Source organism: Dendrobium catenatum, unplaced genomic scaffold (genome assembly GCF_001605985.2).
Source record: "Dendrobium catenatum unplaced genomic scaffold, ASM160598v2 fragScaff_scaffold_501, whole genome shotgun sequence".
Lineage (NCBI taxonomy): Eukaryota > Viridiplantae > Streptophyta > Magnoliopsida > Asparagales > Orchidaceae > Dendrobium > Dendrobium catenatum.
This window is the reverse complement of record NW_021318963.1, coordinates 739,846-758,726: the sequence shown is the minus strand read 5'-3', so window position 1 is coordinate 758,726 and position 18,881 is coordinate 739,846. Positions and strand designations below refer to the sequence as shown.

The window sequence follows — 18,881 nt, the reverse complement described above, 5'->3', positions numbered from 1 at the left end:
ATTTTTAATATTTTCTAATCAATTTTTTTTAGATTTATATCTATCTTTAAAGACTAGATCTAATACATCTACTCTAATACAAATATTTCTGCTAAAAAAAAAAGTTTCCTTTATCAAAATCTTTATCCTGCAAATCATTTAAGCATGCAAGCATCACTGTCCGTTCAGTAGCCGATCGATGCACGTAGAATTTGCTGAATTCTACCCTGATTCTTTTGATTCTTTTATCTTACTTTTCATACATGGTTTCCTTCCTCACATGCAACGTTAGAATTCACTTAAAAATATATTTCATTACTACTCCATTTTCCATCAGAGACATCGTAAAACTAAACGTTTTGTTACCTTGCTTTGCTGGAAAAGCTTCCATCATCTTTGCTGTTCTTGTGTTGTTGAATAGCAGGACAATTCTCCTTTGGCACAGAAAAACTTACAGGTTGATAGAAAGAATACCACCATTTTTTTCTGTTCTCTCTGCCAAAGGAGATTTGCCTGTTATTCTGAAACTCCACACTTCCTTCTTTGCTTGATTGATTCCACTGGCGAACTTCTGCTTCATGTGCTTGCTACTTATAGGGTTAATCACAGTAACAATGGGTTGGATATGCTACAGGATATGCTTTGAAGTATTCCTGAGAGCTTCCATTGTGTCCATGTAGCCACTGGTCCACATTTTCTTATCATTCCACCCAAAAGCAGAATATTTATTCCATCTTCAGGAATATTATATTCTTGTAACTTTCATGGTTATTACCTTTTTCATTAATATATAAGCGATTTTTTTATGATTTGTATTGAATCCTTCGAAGTAATACAGTGATTTCAAAAGAGTTTGGTAACAGTAGAAAGGATATGGCCTTTATGTTAGAATTACAGTATTGAAGATGAATAAAGCTCGGAGTTCACAGAATTCTTCATAAAGATATTACTTTTAATCACAATTTTTAAGCAAGTGGTGATTTGAACTTAATGTTTGGGCAAATTTGCAAAAAAATTAACTATGTGATACAGGCTCAAAATTGTTGTAGTGCTAATATTTTCAATTGTGTAGGCATCTTAACTAGCTCAATGTATTTAATTTTTTTTCTGAAGTAGAATATTTTACTCATGAGAAAAAAAAATTACAAGGGGATCTGAGATGAAATTAGAGATATATCTCTACTTCTGTCTACATAACTCCATAGATAAGGATCCTCAATAAAACCTTATGAGGGTTCAATCAAAAGCATGATCAGAATCCTAGTTAGCATTTTCATAGTTATAAAATTCATAATTAGTTGGCAAATTAAACTTCAATCCATACTTGAGCTACTTAGTGATGTAGCATATTAATTAATGGATCAATAATATGAAACTAAATGTTAAATTAAAGAGCTTAAGAAGTGCTAAAGCAAGAACCTAATCAAGCTTGACTCATTATGAAAGCTCACTAATAAATAAAGAATTAATTTATAGTTTTAATATTTAAGTTTTAAATAAAGAATTAATTAGAATGTTTGACTTTTTTAGCGAACATGTATGGTTTAACCATTTAATGGACATAAGATGAAATAATAAAGTGATTGGCGCAATGCTTCATTAATGATCACCTAGTTATCGACCCAAAATTTTGCTCTTATTTTTGTGGTCTCCGAAAATTCGCGCCCTGGTCTCCCCTCTTTCGAGAGAGTTTTAACGAATTAAGTTTCAATGTAAATTTTTAGAAAGCATATTATTGGATTTTAGATAAGACATTATCCAGAGATTTCGCCCTCATTTTGTGAGAACTTTATAATCTGAGTTCTTGTTTCCTATAGGAACAAGCCCCTATAGTTAATTACCCCTCTAGCTCGATAATGAGAGAGAGCTTTCAATTAAGGCTAGTCATAAGATAGGTACTAAGTACCCATAAAATAGAAATAACTTTAATTAGGATTTGACTTTGATATTGAAATTTAGAGTTTATGATGTAAAATTTGTCAGCATATACTTAAAACTAGTGATGGGAGGAATAAAGATGAGCCCGATCAAGATCTCATGGTTTTATCATCCCAGACTATCATGGTCCCTGATTTACTTAGTCAGAGGAGGTAGTCGACCCAACTTGACAGAATGAACTTTATCACCAGCCATGGGTTGCTTCATTCAAGAATACCTTGTAGACCTGGGGTGATATTTTTTTAATGATATAGATTTGAATCCACCTTAGCTGATAAAAGACTTTATTCCTATTGAGTATACCCTATGATTCATTACTAAATTGTTTGACGTCATTATGGAACATATTGGCTTTGGTTGTAATCGTAATATAATGGTGACATTTTATGGCAAAATCATCTGATCAAAGGGCATGTGTCACGTCCCTTCTAGTAAGAGACTATTAGAGGATGAATCTTAATGATACACCCAACATTACATTCGCTCTTTGTAAGCTGTGGTTAAGTTCAAATTTATCACCCACGACAAATGATTGTGGGAGGTGGATGGGTATTTTTTTTTAATAGATTATATTTTATGTATATAGACTTTTATTAGATTTGAGATTTGACTCCTCAGGTTGATATTTACATTCAATACGGACATCAACGAGGTGATATTATTTATTTTTGTAAGAATTTGAAATGCATTTTATGATTCAATTCAGGTCGACTCCAATCCTTTCATGGAGAATGATGAAACTTGAATATTTAACCCATACAACATTCTCATACACTGGCATTTACAAATTTATTGTATTTGTCGGAGCACATGCGGGTTATGTTTAATTTGAAAATAGAATGTTATATTAGTAAGCATTTGACCCTGCGTAGCATTCTCAGACATTTGTTTTTGTAACTTTAACATGTTTGTTGCAGCACGTGCAAATTATGTTTTAATATATAGACTGGAGTTATTATAAAGATATAGTATTATGTCTGCTTGTACGAGTGTTGCGGATTCGGTGGATTAAATTATCGATGAATTTTCGTTTAGAAAATATGTATTTTGGCATTTCAAATAATTTTGTCTTCTTCATGATCATTCATGCTTCTATTATTTCCATGGTCCAATAATTTTATACTTTCCTTAATCTCATTTTGCCAGCATCTCTTCACGCATGTCATTTTCAATAACTTTTATGTTATTTAACACTAGAATTATGTGGGCATTACTAATTATGACTAGCCTATGTGTTATTAGAACTATTATCCTGTCAATAAATTTTATATCAATCACTTTAATTCGTAGTCTAGAGGAAATATTCAGAAGTCTAACAGTTCTAGCAATATATCAACATCAAGCTCTAATAGCTCAAGACAACATAGACCAAAAGAAAACAATTCCATAAGTTTGAATACTTGTGATAACCTGAGCCCCTTAAAATAACTTTGAAATATTAAAACAGGACAATGTTGCTGAAAAAGAATACCAAAACTATAGAATCTAAACTTGTTTTCTTCATGTCCTTGTGTGTTATGTGGCATATGAATCTACTAGCCTCGCTGAAGTAATTAAATAATACATATGACGTGAATCTCCATTATATATTTTAATCATGAAATGGAAATCATCACATATAGGGGTGTCAATATTTGACACGACACGAAAACTCGACCCGGAAAATCGGGGTTGAACCCAACCCGATTTCAAAACGGGTCGGGTTCAGGTTCCAGAAATTGCCCCGTTTAAAAAGACGGGTCGGGTTCGGGTTGACCCGACAGGTTGCCGGGTCAACCCGCGAACCCGTTTAATTCAAAAAAAACCCGGGTCAGTTCCGAGTTCGACCCGAACCCGACCCGTGACCCGAAATTGACACCCCTAATCACATAGGTCTTTTTTTATTAAAGGATTAATTTTATTGTTATTTATATTATTATATTTATTTTAAATCTTTTAAAATAACAATTTGATTGTGTGAGGGTCCCCTTTTGTTCAATTTTAGTTTTATCAAGCTCCCGACATCCCCTCCTAGCGAAGAGAGGTTGGGAGGTACTTGCCTTTGATTCTTCTTGTGTGAATCTAAATATATGATGGCATGAGGTTGTCAAATCAAATTCATCTAGCTCGGATCTAAGATATAATGTCGTGGGGGCTTCAAATTACAAAATCTTCCCGCCCGGAACTAAAACAAATGGCGCGAGAGCTTCAAATTTAAAACCATCCACCCAAATCAAATATCGTGACGCGGGTCTTCGATTTGAATCACGTGAATTAATAGAGGATAACATCAAATCATAATATTTAAAGGAAAGCTAGTTCAGCCCATCATCCTATACAAGTCAGTTAGTCTTTAATCAATGTCATGAGTAAAACCAGCCTTGACGTATCCTCATCACACATGCTACAATCACATTATTAATACAATAATATCAACTAGATATTACTCAATCACATGTTCATATTCATTTACAACGTTTATATTAACTATATGTCTATATTAAAATATCAAAAAAAAATTAATGAGCAAATCGTTCAAAACACAATAACTTTCCATTTTACCCAATGAAATTATAAAATTGTCCAATCAAATATTTAAAATAATCAGTACTATAACATATAAAAAATTGTGTAGTAGAAATTCACTAAATCTAAAAAAAATATAATAAATTTAATTTAAAAGAAATCAAATAGTCAAAATCAAAATATTTGAAAATAGAGATATGATTAGAATCTTGACCTCAATCTTTTTATATGAGTAAGCACCGTAACACTATCACCCAGTGTTGCAGCACTGCATGCTGAATCCAGATTTACTATAGAACAAAGGCTTCAATGCGGCGGTGACGATTTCTAGCGCCGCGACGCTCTAGTTCAAACATAAATTCAAATGTTCATTTTAAATTTATTTTTAAAAATTGGGTTGTTACATATTAAATTACTAATTAACGCATACATATTCCTTAAGAAAAGCCAAACATTCTATATACTAAATTTGAAATTTAAAGATTAAAACACTAAAATAATTCTCTCTTCATGAATGAACTCTTATAATGGGCTTTGGTTGGGCTTTTACTTTAGTATGCTCTTGGGCTTTTGTCTAGACTTTTATAATTGAACATTTATCTTCATCCTTTTCTTCTTCTTTTCACTCAGCCTAAGTCATATACTCCTTAAATTTGATATTTTTTGCATTTTTCTGTCACAAGTCCTCCATATTCTTTTAAGTATTCTTAGCAAAAAGAAATTTAAAGGTACTCAGATGCAAACACATGGTGAATGTAGCTCTAGTCATGTTCATGTTCTCATAGGTATACCCTTATTTAAATGGTGGTGGTAAACGCATAGAGACTCCCCTTCCTTCTATCGATTATAAAACTAAATTTCATAGTCATTAGCCAAACTTTTTATCAATATAAAGTTAGAAAGAAGAGACATTTGAAAGAAATCTGTATATTTTTAAATGAAATTTAAGAGAATCACTAAATAGATTTTCAAAGATATATAAGAGCAATTTTGTTTGCAATCTGAGAGATTCTTAGAGAATTCAAGATAACTTTTGCCAGAAATGAGAGAGAGAGAGAGAGCAGTCAGAAAAAGAAATCACTCTCATCAAAATGAAACTAGTTGCATCTTCTAGAAGTGAGAAGCAAAAAAAAAAAAAAACTGCTCAACCATAGGAAGAATGAAAGGAGAGAAGTACTAATCAAAAGCTCTTGGGCATTAGGAGGTCATTTCTATGTTGTTTTTTATTATCAGTGCATATGAGTTCTACTTTCATGGAGTTAAATGCAAAGCTTCCCCTCAGGTATCTAACATTTGAGCTCAAAAGGGTTACAAAATGGCTCCCAAACATATCTGACGCTCATGATAGATTCATAATATCCTCCTAGAGCTTGAAGTTCATCGGAGATCCCAACAAACCCTAGCAATTTTTTGATAAAATTTTCTTTAAGTACCCATAGAGACTATCATAAATCCACATGCCAGCGAAGTCGATGATTCGGATATAAGTTCATAGTCAGATTTGATGTGATTGAATAGCGATTCTAAAGAAACCTAGTTGAGTTCATTCTAGTAATCTTCGCTTGAGTTTGAATAGGGCTAATTTACTAAACATTCAGTTCAAATCCATGCTAAATTCTAAAAAGGAGCGGCAATGTAAACAAACAATAATCACTGAAAATTGCATAAACTAAAACTTAAACAAATCTCAAAAAGAGCAAATTTAGGCTTGCAAAAATTTTCTAAACAATTTAGGCTTCATTTGGGACGGTTATCTTACTGCTTCTTAAAGCAGCTTTTTAGATAAAAAATTAAAAAATTACTTTAGAAAACAGTAAGAAATCCATCACAAACGAAGCCTTAGCCTGCAATAAAAGAGAAAATTTTATCAAGATATCCAAAAATGCATTAGAATTAACTTCAAAATTTTCGAATTTAAATGAGATTAATACAATTCAATATATCATACGCAGTATTAATATCAACACAAATTTATTGAAAAAAAAAATTAAGCTTTTTCGAATACATTTTGTATCAGTATATCCCACCATAATTTTTCACAATAAAAGATCAGGGAGGACAGAAGGTCAGATTCTAACAATCCATCTAGCATTCACAGCCTGATGATCTCTGCTGTTGTCCGCCGGAAACATCAATGGTGTCCGGGAGATACCTTCATCAAACACGAGGGATGCAATGTCAATAATACTAATTTTATTAGGAAACCCATATAAGCATTTCGTATCAAGAATGATAAAGAAAATTTGTATAAGAAGCTGCTTCTTTATCGATGTATAACTCCATAAAACATAGCATAGCCACATGAAGACAAGCTGGCTTTTAGATATACAACATGCTCAAGCACATTTCTAGCCGTGTTAACAGAAAATTATGAATTAAATAAGAACAAAATATAACCATTCTTCATTTGAGGAGCTTTAGGCTTCGTTTGGTTATTAGGTACTTTTGTAAAAGACAGTTTTAATAAACAATGGTTCAAAAAAAAGAGTTTTCTAACGGAGAAAGTACATATAAAAAGCTTTCTCAAAACAGTAGAAAAATAAAAAAATGGTGTTATTGAGAACATAGTTTGAGGAAATAAATAGTAAAAAAGAAATAACTTTACCGTTTTAAAAAGGAATACGCACAAAAAACGCCCAATCAAACTAGGCCTTAATGATGTTAAAAGGGATTTTCGATCATAATTTTGTATATTGATCCCAGGGATGATCATTCTTAATCTTTTATTTAGAACCGTAGATTTTCTAATGTTCAAGAGAGACTTTCTTTACTTTCATAGTTTAGTGGAGTTTCTACAAATACTAAGCAAGCCATATAATGACTTCACATAATTTTATTTCATTTTTAGCATGAATTTGGGCATTGAACTCTTAGGCTTCGTTTGCGACAGCTTTTTTGCTGTTTTTTAAAATTATTTTCTAGTACAATAATTTCTTGAATTAGAAATTTTTGTACTAAAAAATAGTTTTATAAAATAGCAAAAAAGTTGTCCCAAACAAAACCTTAATTTCCAACATCCAAATGAGGATATTTCACACATGTCCCTTACATAATGTTTGTTCATCTTCAAAAAGAATCTTATACAAGTGTTAAAATGAAGAAGGCAAGAAAAGGTGAGAGGGCTCAAAATTACTCACATTTCATCCTCAGGTTCATTTTTTAGAGCATTTTTAGCGATACACTGGAAAGCAGCTTCCACATTTATTCCCTCCTTAGCTGATGTTTCAAAATAGGGAATATTACCCTTTGAGGCACACCATGCCCTTGCCTTCTTCTCAGAAACCTGTAAATCCCTAAGTATGAGTTAAGTTCAAAGAATTGGGACTCCTGGAAAGCTCAAATAGAATAGAAAGTGAATCGTCATACCACTCGGCTGTTGCCACCATCAATATCTATCTTGTTTCCAATAACCACAAATGGGAAGTTATCCGGATCAGATGGGCTAGCCTGAAGTGAGAGTTCTACAATTTTTCATGCAAAGATATTGTACCTTGAAATTTTCTAAGGGAAAAATGTGAAGAACAGATTTTACCTGAATTAAAAACTCTTCCCTCCAATTGTTCAGGTTGTCAAATGACTTCATGACATTAACATCATAAACAAGAACACAGCAATCTGCACCACGGTAGAAAGCCACGCCCAGGCTCTGAAACCTCTCCTGCCCCGCTGTATCCCATATCTGACAAATGAAATATACGTAAAAAATATATATAGACTGAAGAGTAAAAACGTATGATAACTGAAAAATAAAATTGACAATAATTTTCAAAATTCAAAAATTAAGAAAAATTTAAAAATTTTAATGCCCTAGAGAGTGACATTCCTATGGGTAAATCGATTATTAGTACAAAGATCCACACATTATTCAAGAGGTGTGCCATGCTATAGGAAAAAATATTTCAATACCATGAGAATCTTTTCAGGATGCACCAGCTAATTACGGTATTTAGCAATGCAATGACTTGAGATTACATATAGATCAAGGATACACCTATCAGTTGTTATGTGTGGAATATGATTGTGTTGATCAATCTGGTGATTATGTTGTTTTCGGACCTCAAAATTTGTGTACCTGGAGGGTGCGGGGGGGGTTTACCCCCTGCTTGGGTTCAGGTGGTGCTTTGCACCATAAAATATTTTTTTGTACAGCACCCTGGCGCTGCTTACCAAAGCAACCCAGCGCTGAACGACAGAGAGCAGAGCACTACAGCGGTCAAGATATGGCACCGCAGTGGGTCAAGACAGAGACTAAGCACTGCAACGCTAAGTGTTTGAGCGCTGCAGCATTGTCAAATAGAGACTGGGCGTTGCAACGCCCCAAACTACCGTCGTAGTGCTGCAAGACAGACTGAACAATTATTTTTCTCATTTTTCTCAAGGGTTGTGTCCCACGGGGGTTTCCAGTAAAGGACGTCATCTTCTTACTCTTTGTGTCACAACTTTCATCGTTGGACTACTCCCGTAAAGGACGTCATCTTCTTACTCTATGTCAACACTCAACATTAACTCTTGCCCTCTTTACATTGTCATCGCTTATAGTTTCGGTGATGGTGATATTCTCCCTTAGAGCAGCTCTGATCCCATTTTCCCTTAATTGTGCATGATACTTTGCTTAACGATCATCATGGTCCACTCCAAGGTTGCATGCACTAATGGAGGTCTTGTAATTTGGTTCCGCTCTACTTTATCCCGTCTTACAATCTCTTTCAGGTTCCTAGTATCACGGTTCTTCTACACTACGAATGATGCCCATACCATAGTAATAAGAATTATATTTACTTTAGTGCTTTTTAGTTATGTTCATTATCTACACTTCATTATCTGCTCTAGGAAGGTTGTCATAAACTGATGATTATTGTTTTTATTATGTGGTTGCTTAAATTTAGTTCCATTTGTTGTCATGGCTAGAAAAATGTTTTTTGTGGAACATAAAAAGCATTTTGATGAGCAATTAACTTTGATCCGTGTTAATGATTTTGAATCCAACAAAAGGAAGTCAGTTGAAAAACAAAACAACAAAAAAAATCAATGACAGCTTATAATGATGGGTGATTATAAATCAATTTGGTTGTAGAAGCTTGCATTAAAGATTGATGTTAAAGAACTTAATTGCATTCAATATAGTTATTCTTCATTTGGAACCTTTAGAGATGTGTTTGCTTCTTTAGCATGTTGTGAGTTCTATGGCTATTTTTGACCTATAAGCACGCCATATGAACAAGTTCATTGACTTGAGCCTCTTGGCATATCAAACTCAACATGTTGTAGGCTTCTTAAGTTTTGTGCTTCTTACGTGTTTTATCTGCTTATAACAAAATTATGTTTATGCAAGTTGATGTAATTGAATTAGTGATGTAATTAATGTTGGAATATGAACACACATCTATGTAATACTTGCTGAGCATTTATGATGTTATTTTATAAAATGGTATATCTTTGGCATTTTTATTGAACTGTCTATCGTGAAAATTTTATACTTCATGGGGATGTGCTGAAATGTTTTTTATTTCATTTAAGTAAAATTTTATCATCATTAGGTTTATTATAAGAATTAAGCTCACCTAATAGTAAATAAACTCATATTTATGCAATATTTGAACACCACAATGAATTAAGAAAATGAGTTAAGGCACAAATACAACTATATAATTTTCTCAACATACGCCATTACAGCAGATCAGCAGCTTAACTTTTTCTACAGTCAAATATCTTAATCAAGCTTAAAGTTTAAGCACATTATTACCTTGATTAGCTTAACTTTAGCCATAATCATACAGACCCTAGCAATAAAAGTAGAGCCAAAGCCATAGTTTTAGAAAAATCACCAAGAGGTGAACTGTTAGTTGAGATTTATAGTTTTTCTCATATTCACTTTTCAAATACATTCTTTGACTAGTATAAATTAAAGCACATTTGTATAGCACATAGTAGATGCTTACACCTGCAAAAACAATGCAAGCTTATAGATATGCATCAATGCACACAAACATGGCTTCAATTAAGCATAAACATTTCACATGCAAGAACCAGCTTGTTTGTAAATACATTTAACAAATTATTGCACTAAGATAAGGCGCCATAATTCAAGATTCAAGTAGGACATGAAAATATCAATTTGATGTCAATCTAAATAAAATTTGGATTGAGCTTGCGAGGCAAATAAGAGATCCTTAAGTGAAAAACGTTCAAGTTTGATACAAAAACTTCATATTAAAATATATAAAGAAATTTCCAAACTTATTTTCAAGAAAATAAAAAAACCTAAGACCTAAATAGAGATCACAAATTCACAATGCCAACAATGAATGATGTATCATGGCACAAGGGCTTGTTGGATGCATACTGCAGAACACATGGCACAGTGCACTTCTTTTTAAAAAATGATGTCAAAAACACATAATAATGAACATAATAATAATAATAATTAAGAGCTAAGCAAGTAAGACATAAGAATAAGATGCACTCCAACACAATTAGAGTAAATGATACTCATAAGTAATCAACGAATAAGTTCCAAAAATTATAAATGATGTGTAGTATACATTAAAGCACATTTGTATAAGCACATCTTCGATGCGTACACTTGCAAAAACAATGCAAGCTTATCGATATGCATCAACGCACACAAACATGGCTTCAATTAAGCATAAACATTTCACATGCAAGAACCAGCTTGTTTGTAAATACATTTAACAAATTATTGCACTAAGATAAGGCGCCATAATTCAAGATTCAAGTAGGACATGAAAATATCAATTTGATGTCAATCTAAATATAATTTGGATTGAGCTTGCAAGGCAAATAAGAGATCCTAAATAGAAAAAGGTTCAAGCTTGATACAAAAACTTCATATTAAAATATATAAAGAAATTTCCAAACTTATTTTCAAGAAAATCAAAAACCCTCTCTCCTTGAGATTCCCGCCGGCCCTCTCCCCTCCTTTCCCATCGTATCAAATGACAAGTACTCTCTTTCAACACCACGTTTTTCCTCTCTTCGTGTGGAAGATTCTCCGACGCCAAGCATGCATGGCGGAATCCGAATGGAACTTTGGATTTGTGCATGACGATCGAGGTCAAGTCGACATCCACCAATCGCCGTTCTTTGATGTGGGCTTTGATTTCGACGACACCGTTGAAGACTACTTGAATCGCATCCTCCCCACGCTCGTAGACGTCATAGACGAGCAATTCGACGTGGACCGTCAACGGCTATTCGTCCGTGTCTCCTCCACCACCGTCGACCTTTCCGTGACTCAAGACCATCGGCGTTGCAACCTTCCTCGTGGCATCGTTTGGTGTGCTGAAGATCTTCTCCCGCTAAGCCTAGTGTAGTTGAGTGATCAATCCCCAAGGTGAAACTCTCGTTATTAAATTACGGATTGTTGATTAATAGCTTTTGGTATTGCTACTATCCTTGGTTATCCATGAGTTTTTGGTTAATCTACTTGTACTCCTTCGCCTAAGCAAGTTAATAACTAAGAACCTTTAATGATTTTACTTGTTATCTCACTAAGCTCTTAATTGTAATTCCATTGTCAATCACTTTTAATTTTCTTGAGAAGCTCCTTCGCATGTGGTATCACATCAGGTTTCTATACTAACACTGTTATTTTCTGCTATATAGCCACAATACTTTCAATTATCCCGCAAATACAAATTCATAAATACTTTATATCAAATGCTTGATCCATCACCATGTCAATTATATGAGCTAAAAAGCATAAATCATGGGACTGGCTGGTTCCGCTACTGCTGAACCAGAAAAGAAACTATAATTCATATCTACTCAAAGTCTCAGACCACCCTCATCATATCAACTAGCCTTGTCCCAACAATTTGGGGTGGTCAGCTTTATCAATCTTCCTCCATTCAATCATGTTGAGTCCCATATGAGATGTTAAACCTTTTTTTTTTTTTCAATGTTCATAGCCTTGCTTTTGGCCTTCATATTTCTCTTCGTAATTTTTAGATCTTTTGTTCAAATTACTTTTAACTTTCTTTTTATTATGTTCTCTTAAATAAATGCTACTCTTAATGCCTCTCCAATATAATTCTTCTCTTTATCAATCCTAATAATTTTACCGCACCATCTTAAAATTCTCGTTATTAATATATTTAACTTAGCTATCAACTATTTTTTAATGCCCAGCACTCCCTTCAACATAAAATAGGTCTAATTAAACCTCTAAAAAATTAATCTCCATGATACTTTCTTATCACATGGTACTCCTAAAATATCTCATTTTAACCATTCATCTCTATATGTTTATCAGTTTAGAATGGTAGATTCAAGCAAGCTTAAATCCTTAAGTCAGCCAAACAGCCAAGCATGCCATCTAAACCTTCTTCAAATTAAGCCTCATTATAGAAGCTAATGACTTAAGTGCTTGTAAAGTCAAGTGATGTTCTCAACCAGCATATGTCATGCAACACTATTCCATTTATTTCTCCCTTGATTAAAGCATGCCTCCCCTATCCAGCATCTATCCTCTCCTTTGTCCACAACTTTCATCGTTGGACTACTTCACCAGTAAAGGACGTCATCTTCTTACTCTTTGTGTCACAACTTTCATCATTAGACTACTTCTCCCTAAAGGAAGTCATCTTCTTACTCTTTGTGTCAATCGTTAACTCTTGCCCACTTTACATTGTCATCGCTTATCGTTTCGGTGATGGTGATATTCTCCCTTAGAGCAGCTCTGATTCCTTTTTCCCTTAATTGTGCATGATACTTTGCCTTACGATCATCATGGTCCACTCCAAGGTTGCATACACTAATGGAGGTGTTGTAGTTTGGTTCCACTCTACTTTATCCCATTTTACAATCTCTTTCAGATTCCTAGTATCACGGTTCTTCTACACTACGAATGATGCCCATACCAAAGTAATAAGAATTATATTTACTTGAGTGTTTTTTAGTTATATTCATTATCTACCCTTCATTATCTGCTCTAGGAAGGTTGTCATAAACCGATGATTATTGTTTTTGTTCTGTGATTGCTTCAGTTTAGTTCCATTTGTTGACAAGACTAGAAAAATGTTTTCTGTGGAAAATAAAAAGCATTTTGATGAGCAATTAACTTTGAACCATGTTAATGATTTTGAATCCAACAAAAAGAAGTCAATTGGAAAACAAAACAAAAAAAAATCAATGACAGCCTATAATGATGGGTGATTATAAATCAATTTGGTTGTAGAAGCTTGCATTAAAGATTGATGTTGAAGAACTTAATTGCATTCAATATAGTTGTTCTTCATTTGTAACCTTTAGAGATGTGTTTGCTTCTTTGGCATGTTGTGCATGTGAGTTCTCTGGCTATTTTTGTCCTATAAGCACACCATGTGAACAAGTTCATTGACTTGATCCTCTTGGCATATCAAACTCAACATGTTGTAGGCTTCTTAAGTTTTGTGCTTCTTACGTGTTTTGTCTGCTTATAACAAAATTATGTTTATGCAAGTTGATGTAATTGAATTAGTGATGTAATTAATGTTGGAATATGAACACGCATTTATGTAATACTTGTTGAGCATTTATGATGTTATTTCATAAAATGATTTATCTTTGGCATGTTATTGAACTGTCTATTGTGAAAATTTTATATTTCATGGGGAGATGTGCTGAGTTTTTTTTTTATTTCATTTAAGTAAAATTGTATCATCATTAGGTTTATTATAATAATTAAGCTCACCTAATAGTAAATAAACTCATATTTATGCCATATTTGAACACGACAATGAATTAAGAAAATGAGTTTAGGCTCAAATACAACTATAAAATTTTCTCAACATATGCCATTACAGCAGATCAGCGGCTTGCCTTTTTCTACAGTCAAATGTCTTAATCACGCTTAAAGTTAAAGCACATTATTACCTTGATTAGCTTAACTTTAGCCATAACCATACAGACCCTAGCAATAAAAGTAGAGCCAAAGCCATAGTTTTAGACTATGATGCACCGACACTTCTCCTCAAAGAGGCATGCAGTGTCTGACAAGCGTCCGACACGACACGCGTTAGTCACTCCTCTAACACATTTCGAACACGCCGAAAACATGTCTGATTAAAAAAATATTAAATATAAATTGAACACGCTTGTCCGAGAATTTTTTTAAAATATGATTTCTTGTATTTAAAATTTTTACTTTTTTAAAATATAAAAATTAAATTTCTTATTTCCTATCCACAACACCAATTCAATACCCGCACTTATTACTCATTCATCAAATATTCTCATTTTCACTTCTCTTTGGCAGTGAGGATATTTTTATCTCCTCTCTCGATGACTGATAAACGGTATCGACGCCCGACTCTCGACATCCTAATACTAATCATTTTAAGCACAAATTCTAGTTAAATGATTTTTTATTTCTAAAATATTTTTAAAATTATACTTATTTAATTTTTATGCACTATTTATAAAATATAAAAACTATGATATTGTGTCTAACCCGTGTCCGTGTCCTATATTTTTAATAAATAATGTGTCCCGTGTCCGTGTCGTATCCGTGTCACCGTGTTCGTTTCTGTGCATCATAGGTTTTAGAAAAATCACCAAGAGGTGAACTGTTAGTTGAGATTTATAGTTTTTCTCATATTCACTTTTCAAATGCATTCTTTGACTAGTATACATTAAAGTCATTGGTATAGCACATAGTAGATGCGTACACCTGCAAAAACAATGCAAGCTTACAGATATGCATCAATGCACACAAACATGGCTTCAATTAAGCATAAACATTTCACATGCAAGAACCAGCTTGTTTGTTAATACATTTAACAAATTATTGCACTAAGATAAGGCACCATAATTCAAGATTCAAGTAGGACATGAAAATATCAATTTGATGTCAATCTAAATAAAATTTGGATTAAGCTTGCAAGGCAAATAAGAGATCCTAAAGTGAAAAAGGTTCAAGTTTGATACAAAAACTTCATATTAAAATATATAAAGAAATTTCCAAACTTATTTTCAAGAAAATCAAAAACCCTAAGACCTAAATAGAGATCACAATGTCAACAATGAATGATGTATCATGGTACAAGGGCTTGTTGGATGCATACTGCAGAACACATGGCACAGTGCACTTCTTTTTAAAAAATGATGTCAAAAACACATAATAATGAACATAATAATAATAATTAAGAGCTAAGTAAGTAAGACATAAGAATAAGATGCACTTCATCCAACACAATTAGAGTAAATGGTACTCATAAGTAATCAACGAATAAGTTCTAAAAATAATAAATGATGTGTGCTTCATCCAAAATAGAGAAATACAAAATCACAATTTTACAAAGATGTAGGCTAAACTAGAGATGTTCTCCTCAATCCTCATCATCATCTTCATCGTTATCATCATCACAAGCAAAATGAACATCATCATCACCATCTTCATCTACAAGATAATCTTCCTCATCAACTTCATCTTCTTCATCAAATAATGTATTGGGCTTAGGAAAAGTTCGTACACATTTCTTTAATTTCTTTTGTCCTTCCATTGAAAGAATTTCAAATATCATCTCTATTTTCATAAGCACCACTAGCTTTAGCCAAATCCCCTACAATAGATCCTCAAGAAACACAAACTAATTATCATTAAAAGCCTCATCATTAAATTTCTTAGTCAACATTCAATGGCGATACCATCTAGGTAAACTAATAACTCCTTTCATGATTTGTTCTAATTAAATAATAATAAATATTAAACATCACAATTAAAACTCTAATTAATCCCTAATTAACCTAAATAACTTATTAATCACATATCAGTCTGAATAATTTAGGTCAAACCAAGTCTTTTTAGGTCTACCTCTACTATTCTTAACATAAGTCAAATCTAATACATCTACTTTCCTAACCGGGTAATTGGAAGGCCGCCATTTTATAAGACCAAACCATCTGACGCGACTCTCTCTAATCTTATCTTCGACTGGAGCTACTCCAACCTTTCACTTATATTTCAAAATGAAAAATAAAAATAGAGAGGACCAAAATGGTCCCATGAATCTTTATGAAAGACCAAAATAATCTCGAGCCATATTAAATGACCATTTTGATCCCTCAAATCATTAAATAAGAACCAAAATAGTCTCATAGTATGAGTATTCTCAGGAATTGAGTGATCAAAATGATCCTTTAAATATATAATTGGGGACTATTTTGGTATTTCATAAAAATCAAGGGACAATTTTGACCATTTTCCCAACAAAAGCATGAATGTCAAACATGCTTTTATAATTTTTAAGTAATTGCATTGGGGAAAAAACAAAAACATAAAAGATAAATAAATCCAAATATGAACAAAGTGAAAACAGAATCTAAGAGGTCTATGCATGCAGGCATGCATGCGTAGGTGTGTGTATATTTCAAATAATACAACACGCCCCAAAGAATCTAACCTAGATCGGTACCCTTAACCCAAAATATCAAACCCACTATTTTCTTCCCATGTGGTAAGTTATGTGTTTATCTTTATGAAATAACTCTTGAATTAAATTCTTCTTATGTTATAAAATGATATGACATTTTTTTATGAGAACATCACAAAGAACAATAAATAGTGTCGGCCATAGCAAATAGCAACCAGATAAAACACTTCTTCCCCGTAATCAAGAAACTTATTATAAGAGAGAATAAGGAAATGGTGAATTTCTAACAATTAAAGAAAGTACAAGAAGTAGAAAAACAAATTACAACCACTCAACTAAATCATCAAAATGAGTTTGCTAATGATAGTGAAGGAATTCCATAGAGACATTAAGGAAAAAAATTGGCCATACTGGCTAAATAAGAGCTACATGATCACTAACTATCTCGACATGATTTTGAATTCCAAGAGTAGAGCAAACTGAAAAGATAAATAACTATAATCCTATAGAATGCAACTTCTTCAATTTTGTGAAAAGGACATCGCATCTTAATTGAACACCTTTGTCCTAGCTCAATGGAAGAAATAATACAAGTTTCTACAGCCAAGCCAATACAAAGGAGGCGCTAGAAACTTCAGCATGAGGATTTCAATAGCCAACGTGAAACCAGAGTTGTAAAAAAAGCATAAATTTGCACGAAGAATAATTATTCCCCTCGTCAATTACGGCTTCCCAAATGTCTCTTTACACATTTCTCCACTATATTGCTAGGTCTCTCCCCGCTTCATGAATTCCAAAAATTCCATTGTAAAGAAAACACAACAGCTACAAAGGCTACAACTACAGATGAACTTCCTAAGATTTCATGCTCAACATTTTGTAATAAATTATTTGCGGGCAAGTACTTCACATTCTCATACAACGCCAGACCAAAATGACGATGGTACAAATTAAAAAAAAAAAAAAGTCGCACCATCTCAGAATCGGAAGACTTACCTGCAACGTGAAAAGCCTGTCCTCAAACTGGATTTCTTTCGTTAGGAAATCAGCACCTATGGTCGCCTTGTACTGATTACTGAATTTATGGCTTACATACCTGATTACATGGTTTGGAGTCAGCAGGACAATCAGAACATCATACAATTAATTTCTGAACGAAAACCAAACAATAACTTGACATCTCCATTAAAAAACTGATTAACGAGTATTACTGATTCATGAGCGATGTCTTGCCAACCCTATCAACAACGAAACCAAAATCGGAAATTAGAGACATAAAAAAACTGATGTAGTCAACTAAGTTATTAAAGAGAACAAAATATATAACAGACGTAAAAGAAATAAAAAGATCCTAAAGCTCACCCGCTATCGCCAAGGATGATGACTTTCAAAAGCATTCTCCTCCGCGATGCCATGGATTCCGATCCAAGAAGATCAAGCAGTCGAGAATCTCAGATCCAAGTGGCGTATCGAGCCCTTGTATTCCGACCGATCTAGGGTTTGAATGCCACCAAGAACAGGTCCAAAAATTAGAGGGAAGAAATTTCTAATTTTAGAGGAAATAAGGGAGAATCGCGCTAGACTGGGCCTACAACTATTTTCGGGTCGGATCAATTGTTGACAGGTCTACCTACAACTATGGTCATTCCAGAGCTGGACGACTGTTAAGTAACGAAACGTTTATAAAAAAATGTAAATTAGTTTATTTTCAAGGAAAAATAGTAATAAAATTATTTATGCGTGCCTTATCTAATACATAATGTATATTTTTTTTTAATAATTTTTGACAGGTAATGAAAATTTATGATTTTTTTTTTTTGCAACGGTTGCCACTATTTAAGGAGGTGTTTGATGGCGTAACCAATCTTTCGGCTGATTTGAAAGAGGCACCCACCCCAATACCTCCTTACCAGCATTTATTTGGGCCCCAATTAAGGAACAATTATTAGATCAGGTGACCTGACGTAGCTCTACGTTCGGACGCCAATAACTCGCCACGTGGTCTTACTTAATACTGCGCGGCCCGACGACTTGACCCGGGATTGCTACGTTCGCGTATTGCTCGGTATTACTCTAGATATTGCT

At 33.4% G+C, this 18,881-nt stretch overlaps 1 protein-coding gene across 1 annotated transcript; it reads right to left on the bottom strand.

Moving 5' to 3' along the window:
- Positions 1–6,315: 6,315 nt before the first annotated feature.
- Positions 6,316–18,388, bottom strand: LOC110094973 (ras-related protein Rab7-like). Its single transcript, XM_020820331.2, has 7 exons — positions 18,159–18,388; positions 18,008–18,034; positions 17,793–17,892; positions 7,955–8,101; positions 7,789–7,869; positions 7,560–7,705; positions 6,316–6,574 (listed from the first exon to the last, which is right to left on the bottom strand). Exons 1-7 carry the CDS (start codon positions 18,209–18,211, stop codon positions 6,508–6,510), a joined length of 621 nt encoding a protein of 206 aa, XP_020675990.1. The 5' UTR covers positions 18,212–18,388; the 3' UTR covers positions 6,316–6,507.
- Between the last annotated feature and the right edge of the window lie 493 nt (positions 18,389–18,881).

Excerpts from the sequence above, each read along its gene's own strand:
- LOC110094973 (XM_020820331.2), bottom strand. The coding sequence starts at position 18,211 with ATGGCATCGCGGAGGAGAATGCTTTTGAAAGTCATCATCCTTGGCGAT. Across the intron at positions 17,893-18,007 it reads AAGACATCGCTCATGAATCA|GTATGTAAGCCATAAATTCA; the intron begins GTAATACTCGTT and ends CCATGTAATCAG. Across the intron at positions 7,706-7,788 it reads ATGGTGGCAACAGCCGAGTG|GTTTCTGAGAAGAAGGCAAG; the intron begins GTATGACGATTC and ends AGGGATTTACAG.